Raw genomic sequence first — 16,856 nt, forward strand, 5'->3', positions numbered from 1 at the left:
GAAATAGAAATGTGTATTTTAAGTGCTAATGCAAAGGTAAATGAAAAATACTTTAAAAATAAATAAATAAATAAAAAAAAATAAAGAGCTAAGGCCCCATGGCAACCGTTTCTCATCTGATACGACAATGGTTCTCAACAACCAGGGGGGTGGGGCGATTTTATTCCCCAGGGAACATTTCACAATACTGGAAGACATTTTTAGTTGTCACAGCTGGGGGTGTGAGCAGCTGGGTGCTACTGGTACCTGGTGGGTGGAGACCAGGGGTGCTGCTAGACACTCTCAAATGCACATAATAGGCCCCACAACAGAGAGTTATCTAGCCCCAAATGTTAACTGTGCTGAGGTTGAGAAACCTTGATTTAGAGGCCTCCTCTTGTATTTTATTTATTTAAAAACAATTTTTTTAATTAATTAATTAATTTTTGGCTGCGTTGGGTCTCCGTTGCTGCGCACGGGCTTTCTCTAGTTGTGGCAAGCAGGGGCTGCTCTTCGTTACGCTGCGCAGGCTTCTCATTGTGGTGGCTTCTCTTGTTGCGGAGCATGGGCTCTAGTTGTGGCTCGCGGGCTTCAGTAGCTGTGGCTCGTGGGCTCTAGAGCACAGGCTCAGTAGTTGTGGCACACGGGCTTAGTTGCTCCACGGCATGTGTGATCTTCCCGGACCAGGGCTCGAACCCATGTCCCCGGCACTGGCAGGTGGATTCTTAACCACTGCGCCATCAGGGAAGCCCCTCCTCTTGTATCTTAAAAGTCTATACAAACCAGTAGGACATCCCATCTTTGGGAGGCTAGAAAATTATCTGGTAAGTATATGAACCTTCTCACAAATTTATCTGAATTTGTCATGCAAATAACTAATATTCTAAAATGATAAGTAAAGGCAAACTCTCCAGGAAAGGAGAAAGTATACCAGCAGAATTTAAGTTTTTATAAAAATGCAAAAGACATATTAAGAAGCCAAAGAAGAGAGAAACAGATAAGTTTTTATGAGTAATGAACTGCCCAGTCTTTTTGAAAGAAAGAAAACGTAATGGAAGTTCTAGCTAGAAATGTCAGAATTAATGAGTAAAGGAGGCACAGCAGCAATGATCTGTACGTATACTGGAGACATATATAGTCACCAATACAGGTCACAATTCATCTTTCAGTATTTGATATATTCATGGGGATTTGGGCACTGTCACAAGGCAGCCATGCTGTGGAAAAGAATGAACAAACATGACAAGCAAAAAATAGGAAGGTTTAAAAGCGTTGAAGATGTGTATAATTATAGATATACTAAAAAATTGATATAGTCTTACTGACTATTTTAGGTACTGCTTGAACGGAAATAGCATAGGACTGAAGTCTTTGGGCAATTCTTAAGTCGGGATTTGCCACATTAAAACTTTTAGGTCGCCATCAATTCCCATCGTGAAAACTTAAATCTTTAAAAAAAAAAACAACCCTTAAATCTTAAAAAAAAAACTGCTCTAAAACGAATGAACTTAGATTAATAAACTTTCTCTTTTATAAGGGGACCACCTTTTTGATCCATTAGTCATACATGTAATTATACACTTTGCTTAGCAAAAATGCCATTAAAGGATAAAAGTGCTTTAATACAACAAACACTAGCTTGAGAAATACTATATTGAGACATACGTACCGTTTCCGCTGGTGAGTCCTGAGCAATCATTATTCACTAGCAGCGTGGTGGACTGGGTGGAGTTACTGTTTGACTGTAAGGAATTTGAAGAGCTCGAGACTCCTTGGTTTACAGTCTGCTTCTTTAAACCATTAGTAGCAGTTTTACTCCAGTCTACAGTAGGGTAAACATTACAGAAAAACAGGGCAGAATGTTGAAACTCAGATGCAGGAGACAGGTCACAGCATAACTCGTTCTAAGAACTGATCTCTCGCTTCCAGATCTTACAGAGAATCCCACATTTCACAGGTTGGTGTGATAAACTGTATTTTCATTTAAGACCGTATACATTCGTCCTTTAAATGACTGCCTAGTTAAAAGTAACCTATGTTCTCTGGGAACTAAAGGCCAAGCTCATTTGATTGTGTCTATAAATATCCTCTGAATTAGGTAATATTTCAGAGCCGAGGACTGTCTTCACAAGAACACAAATCGACCTGCTGTTATGACTAATGGCTCTTCAATCCAGGCAAATGATGGAACTCTAGGTACTGCCATTTTCCAATCTTGTGCAGCCAGATCTTTGCAATACTGCGAAGTCTGTATTCATGGGTAATATTTATGCAAAAGGAATTTAGATTTTCAAAGACTACTTCATTTTTCTTATTTTCTTAAAAATGAGCTATTTGCTCTATAACCCAGCAGGGCATAGCTGAAAATAACTTCAAAATAACCAAATGTATGCTAAGGCTTATATATAAAGTCTGGCCCAATAACAAATAAATGAAGTCACTGACAACCAGGACCTGTGGAAAAAAGGTTGAGTCAAGGCTTAAAAAGTTAGGAAGGTAAATATTAAAAATTTCTTTGGACAAATGGAAAGCATGCACTCGAAAGGAAATGAATTCTAAAAATTTCACTGTTGCTTCATTCAAGCAGCAGCCAGGCCACTAATTCTATGGCTCACTAAGTTCCCAGATGTGAGTAATTGGTTTTTAATTCACTAGGTTTTTTCCCCTAATGTTCACAATGGATATTTCGTGTTGAGCAGGCTCCATTCATTGATTTCCAGATCCGATATTCCTTTGGCATTAATTGCTTTGGATCTTAACTTATACAATCTTTTCCTCAAGCTTTAAGAGAAGGAGAAAAAGTAAGGTAAATCTTTACCAGAATTTTCAGCCAGTCGTAACTTTCCACAACACAGATATCGTCTCCACTGCTTTCTGACATTCTCTTTTGCTACACAGTAAAAGATGAATATGAAAAATCCTATGGGGAGGGGGGGAAAAACGTAACACAATGAATTCCAAACTAAGACTTGAATGTCATGAGCTTACTCTGCACCAAACATAAAATCTTTGGCAGCCATAGGCAAAATGAAATTTTGCAGACTGAAAATAAAGCCCAAAGTCCTGGGAAAGTTTGCTATCGAAAGGCACCCTGGGAGGACTCTCTTTGTAAGATTAAAAGAATACTTATAAAAAGAATATCACTCCATATGTCCAAACTTGAACTCATTGTCTCACCTCTCACATCCTGTCATTAGCCTTCCCTATCTTTGGAAATACGAGCCATCTACCCAGGATGCCAGCTCAGACCCAGGCTCTGCCAACTAAAGAATGTTGCTGGCCATCCAGCTCTACAAGGATTGAGTCATAAGCCACTGCAGTCACTGACATTCAACACACCCTGAAAGGATTTCAGGATGGAGATCAGGCATGAGGCGCTCTGTGCTCTGGGAAAACTGGTAGAAAAGGCCTTCGGATAATTAGGTATTTTCAGGAGAAAATTTTATGAACCTAGTTTCTTGCATCTTCCCACACCTAGAAAAGCACTAAAAGCATTAACGAAGGTATCTGTGCCTCGTGACAAGCAGTAACCTTCTGCCGAGATGTGTCCTTGACCGTACATACCCCTTCTCCAAACTCACACATATGCTGATCTCCCCCCTTACCTCTTTGGAGCAGTTCTTCAGAGCTTTCTGAGCGGCTGTCTCCCGGACTATATTCCCCCAAAGAAAACTGAAACTCACAGCTCTCACACTATGCTTTTTTTTTTTTTTTTTTTTTAATATTTATTTATTTGGCTGTACCAGGGCTTAGTTGCAGCATGTGGGATCTAGTTCCCTGACCAGGGATTGAACCCAGGGCCCCTGCATCGGGAGTGCAGAGTCTTAACCACTGGGCCACCAGGGAAGTCCCTGTGCTTTTTAAATTTCAGTCCACAGCTCCTACCTCCCCGTCCCTCCATATACGTAATCGTTTTGTTTTCCAAGTTCTGTCAAATGCCATCTCCTCCTCTGTCTCACATCCCTCGCTCCTTCTCTCCAGTCCACAGCCACATCCCTTCCCTGGGCCTTCCCCTCTTCCTCCGAAGCCTGGGGCACTGCAGCCATAGCCTTGTCTACCTTCCAGCCTCCCTGTGACAGGCTCGAGGAAATTCTCCAGTGGTGTCCTGGCCACAAAGAGGGCAACACTACGGACGTGAAGAGGCCCTCACCTCAGCCTCTGCCTCCACCCTCCACTGCATGCAGGCACAGGGCTCCCCGCACAGCCCCCTCGCTACCACTCCCCAAGGCTTTGAACGCAAACAAATATTAGCAGAATGAATGGGCGAATTGAGTTCTCCTTCTCCCCAGCCCCCAACCTATCTACTTTAAAACCTTCATGTTAAAATATCAGGTTTGCTTCTAGTAAGGTACACGTGCCCAGCCTGAAGACTGATATCTTGAGTACTGCACACCTTTGTCCACCTGCCACCCTGGGCAGCTACACTTGGTTGCATTAGGGGAGAGATCAAAATGGGGGTACTCAAGGCCCAAATCAGAACCTGTATACATCTCTCCTTTTATCAACCCCAAAGCCCTGTGAATTAGGCTTTAGTTCCCTTTGATAAATGAAACAATACATTCTTTCTGTCCACTCATATTCTAATGAGAAGTCATTCTAGGGAAATGAAAAAGAGGCAGGTTCAGTTTCCACAGTAAATATACGAGGGTAGGTACCTTGCTTTCATGTTTACGATTAGTGTGATTTGGGCATATATTTTTTCTCTTTCAAATAAGTGTCTCTTACTTTTAGCATGCCATTGTTGGCAAATAAAACTTTTCTAAGTAGTCCAACACCTGGATATACCAGTTCAGGAACTGTACATTGTAGGTAAAAATGAACAACTGTATGTAACCAGCAAGCACATTAACTGGCTTCCTACAAATAAAATAAGAACCGGTAGCCAAATTAGGCATTTGAATTCAATCTCAGGTTAATGAACTATATGCCTGAAAGAACTACAGGAGAATGCTATGGGAGCTAAAAGCCACCAGGAAAAGATGAAAACGAGTGGATGAGAATGCAATTAAAAGGCATCAACACAGAGGATTTGGAGTGAAAGGTAACCAAGGGACACGAATGATTGTTATTGTAACGTAAACTTATTAGCCTGCTCCGCTTTTAATGCCAAAGTGCGTCCATGAAAAATTAATCACAGCTGGGACTTCCCTGGTGGCACAGTGGTTAAGAATCTGCCTGCCAACGCAGGGGACACGGGTTCGAGCCCTGGTCTGGGAAGATCCCACATGCCGCAGAGCAACTAAGCCCGTGCGCCACAACTACTGAGCCTGCGCTCTAGAGCCCGCAAGCCACAACTACTGAGCCTGCACTCTACAGCCTGTGCTCCACAACAAGAGAAGCCACCGCAATGAGAAGCCCGGGCACCGCAATGAAGAGTATCCCCCGCTCGCCGCAACTAGAGAAAGCCCGTGCGCAGCAACGAAGACACAACACAACCAAAAAAAAAAAAAAAAAATTGAAAAAATTGAAAAAATTAATCACAGCTGACAACTCTTTCATAATGCTGATCTAGAGGAATGAGTAATTTGCTTTCCTAAAGAATACAATGAGACCAAAGGAAAAAAAAAAAAGAATACAATGGAAGAGGGTTCCCAAATGACTGCGGCTGGGCTTCATTAACAAAGGGGAAGCTCCGAGGTCAAGGGTCACACGCAGAGCCTGCCCTTCCTGCTGCATGTCAGGGCAGAGCAACTGGGTGGGATTAAGTACTGGGCCAGGCTGCTGCCATTGACTTCACATTTATCATTGTCTTCAAATCAAACACAGACCTAGGAGGTCAGAGTGGTGAGACCTCACGGGGACATTTATGGGTATGTGCACTTTTCTGTATGCATGTTCTACTTCAATAAAAAAGTTAAAAGAAAAAAAGGTAAGGAACCAGGTGAAGGAAGAGTGATTGACTCTCCCAGAAACAGTTCCTGGTAGGTTCCCCTTGATATGTTTGTTCCCTCCCAGGAGGTAGTGATGGATAAGGAGGAAAAAGGACCACTTCTTGAATTTAACGAATTTAGCCTTTCTTCCAAGGCTCTCAGAGCACCCTTTCTCAAAGTTAAATCTGTTTTTCAATGATTATATCTTAAGCTACTAAGTAAGCCACTTTGCAGATACTCTAACTTTTAGTAGCAATATTTTTCAGTTCGACTGGGTCATTCAGTGTGTATTTAGTGCTGTAGAGCTTACCTTGTAAGGTGTTAAAGATGGCAAAGAGATACATGAAGGTGACATTAACTGGTCCCCAGGCAAAGAAGGCAAAGCCCCAAGTAATTCCTAGTAAAAACGTAAGGCCAGCGACACTCCTGAGATCTTGAATACTGGTTTTTCGCTGGGCTCCCAGTTGCTTCTTCTTTTTAATTCGACAAAGTTGAACCAGGACCACAATGAACATGCTGACATTCAGCAAAAATATCACACAGAAATATCCCACAACTGTAATATAGAATACAGCATTGCTGTTGATCCAGCAACTGGAATTGGGGGGAAAAAACAGGGAAAACATATCATGGTTTTTTTTGCTGAAATATGGTTCCAAATGATAACAATGAATCTATATTGTTTTACTGAAACATTTTCCTACAATTACAAGAGAAAAAAAAAGATAAAACCTCTGATCTCCACAGCCATTTATAGATCTAGGGGAAAAACTCCAAGAGGGTTTATTTTAGGACCCTTGGTGATTGAAAGTATTTAAAAAATATCCTTTGAAGACATTAAAAGATTTTATCCCCTTTAGATCCTAGTAACTCCATTCCATGAGTCTTTACTAATATAGTGTAGCTGGTATTTTATTTTTATCAGAGGCTTATAAAAGTATTTTCGAAATACTTCCTCCTAATTCATTTTTTTAACACATAGTAGCATGGCTTTTCTAACTAGCTGATCTCATTACATATATAACTGCAAAGCCTGCTGTAAATGTTACTGGATTTTATTAGGATGAGAGCCAGTTGATATGCTGATTAGAGCCTCCATTTTCTTGGAGAATTCTGCTTTCCAGTTCACTTAACGTTCCGTGGGGGGCTTTGTACTCACAAGTGATCAGGTGACCCGTTGGGGAATTTCCCATAGGATCCAAGTCCATAGTTATCTGGAGATATAATCAGGACAATGGTCACAACCACAGCTGGTACCCCTGGAAGATGGGAAACATCAGTCACACACAGTTCTAATAACCAAAGGTGGTGAGAAGAAAGAATAGAGATCACGTTCTATTTTCTTCTGAAATAGCAGAGACTGGTGAGCTGTTCACCAAACCCAGTTTCTCTTCCTCCCGGCACGTGGCTGGCCATCTCCCAGCCTCTCTTACAGCTAGGTGTATGTGGCTACTTGACTAGGTCTTGGCCAATGGAACATGGACAGAAGTGATTTGCTCCACCTCTTGGCCTAGCCCATAAAAACCTCCAGTGAGTTTCTCTACTCTTTTCTCCCAAATTCGGAGCGACCTTGGAAGCCCTGTCTTGAGGCAGAGTCTCCAGCAGTTTGGCTCCTGAAAAATCACAAGACCAGAGACCCCTCCACTTCTGCTAACTGGATTGCACATGAGTGAGAAATTACCTGCTCCTGACATTTCAGGGTTTGTCTGCTACGGTAGCTAGTGTTAGCCTTAACTTACACCCATCTGGAATGTAATTTTAAGGGTCAGGTGGCAGGCAAAGTGAAGGACTCCAAAATATACACCAAAGAATCAACCTGTTAGGGTTACCAGCAACTTCTGGAAAATCTTTCATTATGAACCCCAAAGTCCTCAACTGATTATCTGGAACCTGTTGATGGACTGAGATGCCTGACCTGATTGATTTGGGGTGTTGACTGCCACTACACTGGCTCTCTCACTGGCTCTCCCAGGGCGCTCGGGCTAAGAGGAAGCATAATGAAAAGGCTCCTCCCCGCTTAAAGTGACCTTGGGCTGGGAAGGAGTCCGTCTCACCCCTCTACGCCATCGCTCCCCACCCCACGCTGACACTTCACAGACCAGCCTGGCATACAATCTCAAGGCTCTGGTAAATAAAAAACAATTCCTTCTCACAGCCAGGTTGGGCTACCTGGTACCATCTAACATAATATTTCATTTAATTCTTTTGTATTTGTACCTTATGGAGACACCGACATATGGTGACTTCCTAAGTTAGACGTCTTCCTAAAAAGAAAATACTGGGGGGGGGGTGTGGAGCTTTTCCTTGACAAGGGAATCTGACCATTCAGGATTGTACAAAGAAGACGGAATCCGTGCCCAAGATCAGAGGCAGTGACTTCTTTTTCTGGGAATAAGTGACTTTCTAGAAAGGTGTTGTTCTGTTACTCTTCACAAAGATATAATAACAAGCAGGATGACAAGGGAGGAAAAGGGTCTGCAATCCTATTGCATAGGGAATATCTGAAGGAATATTTATTTATTTATTTAATATACATATACTTTTAAATATGTTTTGATGTGGACCATTTTTAAAGTCTTTATTGAATCTGTCACAATATCACTTCTGTTTTTTGTTTTTTGTTTTTTTTGGCCTGAGGCATGTGGGATCTTAGCTCCCCAACCAGGGATTGAACCTGCATTGGAAGGCGGAGGCTTAGCCACTGGACCGCCAGGGAAGTCCCTGAAGTAATATTTAGCCTGAAGAAGATAAGGGAGTCTTGGAGGGATGGCGGCTATAATACAGTGGAAGGGATATGCATAAGAAATTAGAAAGCCAGCCTCGGCTGTTCTCGAGCTGTGGAAATTAGGGTAAATCACGTCATCACTTTGAGCCAGGTTCTTCACCTGGTATTAGCAATAACTGCCTTGCTAACTTCACTGAATTGTCTCTTATGGGGTTACTTGTGTGAAAATACGTTGAGAAATAGAGCATTATACATATATATTACATGTAGATTATCTAAAGGACTCTTTGGCAGAAGAGGTATCAGCTTATTATTTTTTTTCCTGAGAAAGCAAAACCAAGACCGCTGGGTAAGTGCCACCAGAGAGCCAAGTGAACTTAATGGAAAAACAGACCTTCAGAGCTTTAGAAGATGGTCATTGGCTGCCTTGTGAGGTATTAAAAACGAGACAACAGGCCCAAAATGGACTCGCTTATGCTAGCCACAGGTCACCAAACTGAGACTTAACTCCATTACAGAGTTAAGTCTTCGGCTCACCCAGAAATGGAATCTTAAACCAGTCAATCCGAAATCACCTTATCAGCACTAGGTAGGTAACCTGCCTGATAGACCCCTGCCACCCCTGAAGGAAAGTAACCTTGCAATAACCAACCCGCTTTATTGCCCAGAATGACTTCCTTATTCCTGCTTCCTTCTGCCTATAAAAAGTCTTTCACTTGGTACAGCTCCTCAGAGCTCCTTTCTATCTGCTAGACGGCATGCTGCCTGATTCATGAATTGTGAATAAAGCCAGTAAGATCTTTCAAATGTACTCAGTTGAATTTTGTTTTTTAATGAAGGTAATGAGCTCCCCAACAATAGAAAAATTCAAGCAGAGGTTAAATTATCTTTAGTCAAGGGTAAGTCAAGTCCAGGAGGCTCCTACATTTGGTGGGGAGTTGGATGAATAAACCTTCAAGATCTTGGGGGCGTCTAAGACTTTGTGATCCACCACTGACAGGTGGCATCATGTGAAATACCGGGCTGGTGTGGTGATGAAGTTACATTAGGTTTTATCTGTACGTTCTCTTGCTCTGCCCTGCTAAGCACACTGTCGTGCACATGTGTAAATCTGGGAGGTACAGAGCAGAGTGAGGCTGGCTGGGAGCTTGGGGACGGACAGTCTGGCCTCATTATCACCAAGCTAATATTTTCAATTGATTGAGCACCTTCTGTGTGCCAGCCCCAGTTCTAGTTACTGGAGATACAAAGAGGATTCATAGCCCTAACCTCAGAGTGTTGCGGTCATAACCAATCCAGGGTAAATATACAGGTGTTCTAGGAAGAGACTTGACGAGGTTGCTCTCTGGACAGTGAAACATGAAAAGGAGAATAAAGCTGTTTTAGAAACCTGCCAAGTATGACCTGCTTCATCAGTGTCTCTATCTGATTAAAAATCAAAACACTGGGGAAAAAGCAGAGAAAACCCAGGCACTGTGTGAGCAAAAATTATACATACCCCAACCAACAATGCAGAATTTAAGGATGTATTTTCGGATGTAAGTATTAAACACTTTGACAAGGGCCAGGTACATATGGAATGCTTCCAGGCCCATCCAAGTGAATGAGACCAAGAGAAAATAATGCAGAAATATAGCCACTGAGATGCAGAGGCCTCTTATGTCATACAAAGCAATCCACGAGTCCAAGAGGAACGCCAGATTCAGCAGCAGCAGAGCTGCACACAGCTGGATGAGGATTTTGGAAGGGTAATCCCTCCGGATCTTTCTAAAAGAAAAGGACAAAAAAAGAATTAGCATCACAATCTGCCAACGTTTATGTGAACATATCTGTGTTCTAGGCAATTTATTTTTATTTTTTGGTAAATGTCTATATGTATACATTTCCTCTCTTTGAGTGTGGGTGTGTATGTGTGTGGGGGGAGGCATTAAAGCCAACAATAACAACAAAGGAAAAATCAAAACCGAATCATCTGTGATAACCATATGGAAAATTCATGTTTATATTTCTGTGGAACCTTTTAATACATGCCGACTATTGACCCATCCTTTCAAATAGTTTGTAGTGGAATCTTCTGAGCACCCACCTCCATTTCTCCCAAACTACTTCTAGAAGCATTGTGCTGCTTCTCATACAATAGGCTCCTCTATTCAGATCTTCAAAAAGCCAGATTCTCCTGTTATCTTATGTTAGTAGTTAAAATGAGATCATGGAAAGAAGAGTTCAAACTATAGCTAAATGAAACAGCCAAAGGAAAATACAGCTAACTGATGACATATACATGTTTATGTGTGTGAAATTAGATCTGGTGAGATCATTCTGAGTAATGGTTGGCCTTATAGTAATTTAGTCTCATTAATCATATTTCCAAAGGTCCACTAGAAGATCTGTAGTCACAGATGGACCCTAAGTTTGGCACTAAAAGTAAATTTGTGCATTTCCTGATCAGTGTCCAAAATCTAAATCCCAGAACTTACATATTATTTTATTTAGTTAATGCAATAAAAGTGCCTATATTTCTTTTCCGACAGAATTTATTGGAATCCCCCAGTGACCAAAGGGACCCTTCTGATAAGCCAAGAAGGAGATGCTGTCATTTGGAATGTCATTCTTGCTTTGACCTACAAAGCCACACTCACTGAGTATCTGTATTTTTCAGTGACACTTGATACCCTTTATTCTTCTTCATCCCCACACCTGTTAATGCATTTAATCTTTTGTGTTTGCTCAGTATTATTTAGAAACTTAACATATTAAACACAGCTCTTGTGCTGTACATGGAGCTATGGTCTATTTCACATTGTAAGCTCTTGCGTTTCGGGGTCTGCATCCATCTTTCATTTCTCACTTAATGTCAGCTAGGTACCAGGCATCATTTTAGGGTACAAGGATGATTAAGACACAACCCCTGCCTTCAGTGAGTGCACAAACTAGTGGAAGGAAGGAAGTATATAAACCAAAGTCCCATGAAGTTTTACATATAGGTGGCCCCACTAGATGGGTGGACAGGATAAGCTAGGCCAAGGAGCATGCTTAATTAATTAATATACTTTGGCAATTGAGGTGCTATGTCATATAATCCAAGTTTCCAGTTGTGGATACTCACTCAAAGGCTATGTAGGTTACGAGAGTAACTGACAAAAAAATTGATGAAAGCCCACAACCAATATAGGTGATAAATGTCAGGGCCATTAACTGAGCTGGTGGCAAGGGTGTTCGAGACAAGTCCTGGAAAATAAAATATTGCTTTCAAGACCAAATATTTTAAAATAAATAAGAGTCATAATTTACATTTATTGGGTATTGAGGTACCCGTCCATAGTTCGTTCAACAAACCTACAAGATAGGCGCAATTATTATCATCCTGTAAAGATAATAAAACTGAGGCCCAGAGAGGTTAAGTAATTAAGTAATAGTTCGTTAAGGTTAAGTAATAGTTCGTTAAGGTTAAGTAATTAAGTAATAGTTCGTTCAACAAACCTACAAGATAGGTGCAATTATTATCATTGTGTAAAGATAATAAAACTGAGGCCCAGAGAGGTTAAGTAATTTGCCCAGGGTCACACAGCTACAAAGTAGAGGAGCCAGGATCCAAATTCAGGTCTGGTTGACTCCAAAGCCCATGTACTTGATCACTGCATTATGGTGCACCAGAAAAGCACCAGGCTAGAAGCCAAAAGACATGAATTTGGCTTCTGGCTCTTATATTTCTTAGTTCTATGACTGTAGACAATTACCTAACAAGTGAGTCTTAATTCTGACTTCATTAATATGAAAATAACAACTCCCTATTCTACCTATCTTGCTGGATTGTTGGGAAGATTAAATAAAATAACTTATGTCAAATGTTTTATAAAATTTTAAAGTGCATTACAAACTATTTTTATTACCCATTTTAATCTGAATTCCCTAGTCCTCTTATAGCTATCTTAAAAAGAAAAACTTAAATGTAAAAATAGAATGCGAAAAAATACTTCTATGTTCAAGTATTTTCCTTCAAGTACATTTGCTTATTAGAAGAGTCATTTCATTGGCCTATAACTTTGCCACAATATCATGAAACCTGCTGACCTATCAAAGTTATCCATCAGATTAGACATCATGGTATGATGCCCAGCTAACCCTCAGACCCAAATCTAAGGCCAGGTAGAGTAGGGATATTACCAGTAGGACGCCAAAGCTTGTAAGGTGGCTGCAGGTACAGGTGGTTTCATTTAGCCTCCTGTCTTTGACAGAGCAGCCATCAGATGACCAGCCTCCTCTGCCACCTGTTGGCATTAGAAAGAGCGTCTGCCAGATCAGCAAAGCCACTGCCCCAATCACTGCTCCTCCCTCCTTGCTTCCCCTCCCCTACCCACTCAAGACTGAAAAAGTTATGTCTGGAACCTACCGTTTCTGCCCAAGTCCCAAAATACACATCTCACTGTTAAGTCATCCTGTAACAGAAAGATAAACTACAAATAATTAATTTACAGAACTGAAAAAACTGGAAAGCGATTAGAAAAAAAACGATATTTTAAAATTTCAGAATCTCATTCCTGATTTTAGGAGAGTTCTTATTTTACACTGGTCTCTAGAAGCAAGTGAGTCTCATATAGGTCAGCACTTAAACTCAGCAATCGTGCATAGGAATCACCTTGAGGCCTTGCTAAAAGGCACATTCTGATTCAGTGGGGCTGGGGTGGGGCCTGAGGGTCTGCATTGCTAGCAAGTTCCCAGCTGATGCTGATGCTGCAGGTCTGCAAACCACACTTTGAGCAGCGAGGTCATAGATGATGCTCAGTGTGAACTGAACTAAGATGCTTTCTCTTTGGAGGTGAGAATCAGACCTGTAGCCACAGATATAAAGCACTGAAAACTGGCAGTAAGAGCTTGCTTTTTACACTGCTCCTTCTTGGAAATTAGGAAGGCAGTTATCAGGCATGCTAAAACCCAGCAGAGTGACTGTGTGATTCTAGTCTTACACACTGCCCTAACTGGGTCTAAGGTTCTGCTGAATTTACTTTTTTCAGGCAAAGTCTTACAGGCATAGTTTGCATGAGGTGTTTCTGGTCAATGAACAGACCAGACAGGCCCCTCCCACCTGGCTCCGGTGGATGTGCTTTAATGTAACCGTCACGTTTCTTGTCAAATTCTTGACTGTCAGGTTCGCCACGCTCGAGGAAATGACATAGCTGATCAGAGAGAGGTTCTCCAAGGCAGGGTCCTAGCACACCAAAGAATCAACAAGATGGCAAGGGAAAATGAAATGTTATCAGAGAATTTTAGAGCTAGAAGGGACCCTACGGACTATTTAGTCCACATTGTTTATTTTACTACCTAGGTCAGGAATTCAGGGGCAGGGAGTAAAGTGACTTTCCCAAGGACCATAATGAGAAGCAGAGCTTATTCCACTATACAGTGCTCTAAATGCTGAGTTAATTTCACAGATTGACACAACGAGACCCTCATGAATCTTAAAGGGAACATAACATTAAGCCATTTAAGCCATTTAAGCTGTGTGTTCCTGAGCAAGTTACTTAACCTCTCTGTGCCTCCATAGCCTCATCTGTAAAACTGGGATAATAATTCAATAGTTCCTCCCTCATGATGTTGTTGAGGATTAGAGTTAACATGTCTAAGTGCTTATGATACTGCACGGCAGTTGATAAATGCTATGTGAGTGTCAGTTATTGTTATTTATCCTCAGCAGCATCATTAGGTCCTGTTTAAAATAAACTACAGCTTTTCAGCAATTCATGTGACTTATAGCAGGCTTAAGAATATGTGAGGATTAAAAGAAATAAAACTCCCTTAGTCCCCCTCAAAACCTAAACCAAAAGCAATTAGAAGCAACTTTACCTGAAACAGGGCAGGTGTTTCAAAAAAGTTGAACTGCACCCTGGAAGCCAGCTCCACATCATTAGCTGGTAAATTACTCATCAGCGATGAAGGCAGAGTAATAATACCAATACTATTCTCAGGAGCCTGAGTTTCCAGAGAAACCTGAAAATCAAGTAAAAGATCATAAAGATGTCTGGGGCTAGTATAATCAAGAGATGGAAAACACAACACCTAATAAAGACGGAGGATCCTGTAAGGGCATTTATTTGTGGTGTCTCTATTGGTTCTTCTTGTTTCTCTGATTGCTATGAAATTAGAGGATGTGTAATAGGGAGATGAGGCCTCAGAGCAGGAAAGGAAACTTTTTTTTTTTTTTTTTTTTTTGCGGTACGTGGGCCTCTCACTGTTGTGGCCTCTCCCGTTGCGGAGCACAGGCTCCGGACGCGCAGGCTCAGCGGCCATGGCTCACGGGCCCAGCCGCTCCGCGGCATGTGGGATCTTCCCGGACGGGGGCATGAACCCGTGTCTCCTGCATCGGCAGGTGGACTCTCAACCACTGCGCAACCAGGGAAGCCCGGAAAGGAAACATTTTAAGGATAAAGGATATACAGAAACAATCAGAAAGTGCAGGATACTATATGTCAATTATATCTCAATAAAGCTAGGGTGGGAGGGGAGAAAGTTCAGGATAACTGCAGAGCCCAAGGAGACCACAGCAGCAGACACACCAACTTGGTGACCTGTTAGGGCAAAGTCATCATAGAACCACATGCACTAAACTTTTAAAGGGAAGGCTATACAAATTAAGTTTAAAGGTGAGACTTGGTTTTACTTGCATGTTTCCAGTCCCCAATCCCTCTAATAGAAAACACTAGAAGCAGGACTGATATACAGCACCACTATTCACACCAGTGTAGTCCTAACACTTGTTAAAATATTGAAATGGGGACTTCCCTGGTGGCACAGTGGTTAAGAATCCGCCTGCCAATGCAGGGGACATGGGTTCGAGCCCTGGTCCGGGAAGATTCCACATGTGATGGAGCAACTAAGCCCATGCGCCACAACTACTGAGCCTGCGCTCTAGAGCCCGCAAGCGACAACTACTGAGCCCACGTGCCACAACTACTGAAGCCCGTGCTCCGCAACAAAAGAAGCCACTACAATGAGAAGCCCACGCGACACAACGAAGAGCAGCCCCCACTTGCCGCAACTAGAGAAAGCCCGTGTGCAGCAACGAAGACCCAATGCAGCCAAAAATAAATAAATAAACTTATATATTTAAAAAAATACTGAAATGGGTCAAAAAGTAGCTGGTACCAAACGTAAAATAGCTAGTGGGGAAGCAGCCGCATAGCACAGGGAGATCAGCTCAGTGCTTTGTGACCACCTAGAGGGGTGGGATAGGGAGGGTGGGAGGGAGACGCAAGAGGGAGGGGATATGGGGATATATGTATACATACAGCTGATTCACTTTGTTATACAGCAGAAACTAACACACCACTGTAAAGCAATTATACTCCAATAAAGATGTTAAAAGAAAAAAAAAAAAAAAAAAGCATAGTAGCCGGTGTCAGGTCTCTCCCAACTGACTAGAACCCGCTGGACACCTCCCCGACTTGACTGCCCCCCCAAACTTCCACAAGCCAGCTGCTAAAGGGTTAACACTGGGCACACTGAGATCCTGCTCCAGCCAAGACCAATGTCTTTTTTTGATTCTGTGGCGCCCCATTGTTCTAGATGTTAAATATTTTGAATATCACCCCTGAGTATAGCAGTAATTGCCTCAATAATGAAGTATACAAGGACTTATAATCATATACAAAAAAAGGTCTTTTCCACAATAAATTAGGATGTACCTGAAGATTTGCAGGGTCTTGGGCAGCAAAAGTAGTTGTGTCAAAATTACTGGCGTTCACTCTGATCACAGCCAGAGCCAAAGAAGGGGAGGTCAGACTTATGGTCTTGGTTGAAAAATTCAGCTGTAAGCCAATGTCATCCACTACTTTTAGCAATCTGTAAAGAGAAGTAGCCGTTCAAATTCAGCACCCCCACTTTGTTTTCCCCAGTCTAAGCAGAATATAGAGTAGAAACTTAACAAGTCATCATGAACCTCGTACGTGGGAGAAAAATACTTGGCTTTAATTAATCATATAGAAGCATCATTATCATTAGAGGGTCCCCTCTCATGACCACATCAGTTTGCTAAGTCATACCTTTGGGCCAAAGGGGCCAGCAAGGTGGGCGGGGAATGAAGGAGTTTGCTGACTTGGTTTATCATTTGTCCTGCGAGGTTAGGCTCCAAGCTGCCTAAGGAAAGAACCTTCTCCATCCGGGACACTTGGTTCTCAAGCTCAGAAACACTGATGCTGCTGGTGTGAACAATTTCTATAACAGAGAGCCAAATCACTTTCTGAACACATAATGGAAAAATCACTAATGAAGAAGCACACATAGACTCT

At 41.9% G+C, this 16,856-nt stretch overlaps 1 protein-coding gene across 14 annotated transcripts in view; it reads right to left on the bottom strand.

Moving 5' to 3' along the window:
• Nucleotides 1-16,856, bottom strand: part of ADGRG2 (adhesion G protein-coupled receptor G2) — a 110,464-nt gene that overhangs the window by 5,053 nt on the left and 88,555 nt on the right. For all 14 annotated transcript variants that reach the window (XM_082608906.1, XM_082608913.1, XM_082608910.1 and 11 more), the window contains 12 exons: nucleotides 16,611-16,782; nucleotides 16,254-16,410; nucleotides 14,416-14,559; nucleotides 13,658-13,780; nucleotides 12,965-13,010; nucleotides 12,739-12,842; nucleotides 11,681-11,802; nucleotides 10,073-10,341; nucleotides 7,009-7,108; nucleotides 6,160-6,443; nucleotides 2,798-2,899; nucleotides 1,649-1,801 (listed from right to left, as the gene is read on the bottom strand). In XM_082608906.1, the coding sequence (XP_082465032.1) occupies nucleotides 1,649-1,801; nucleotides 2,798-2,899; nucleotides 6,160-6,443; nucleotides 7,009-7,108; nucleotides 10,073-10,341; nucleotides 11,681-11,802; nucleotides 12,739-12,842; nucleotides 12,965-13,010; nucleotides 13,658-13,780; nucleotides 14,416-14,559; nucleotides 16,254-16,410; nucleotides 16,611-16,782 (1,776 nt within the window). The remainder of the gene's footprint in view (nucleotides 1-1,648; nucleotides 1,802-2,797; nucleotides 2,900-6,159; nucleotides 6,444-7,008; nucleotides 7,109-10,072; nucleotides 10,342-11,680; nucleotides 11,803-12,738; nucleotides 12,843-12,964; nucleotides 13,011-13,657; nucleotides 13,781-14,415; nucleotides 14,560-16,253; nucleotides 16,411-16,610; nucleotides 16,783-16,856) is intronic.

Source organism: Mesoplodon mirus (genome assembly GCF_964341445.2).
Source record: "Mesoplodon mirus genome assembly, chromosome: X".
Classification (NCBI taxonomy): Eukaryota; Metazoa; Chordata; class Mammalia; order Artiodactyla; family Ziphiidae; genus Mesoplodon; species Mesoplodon mirus.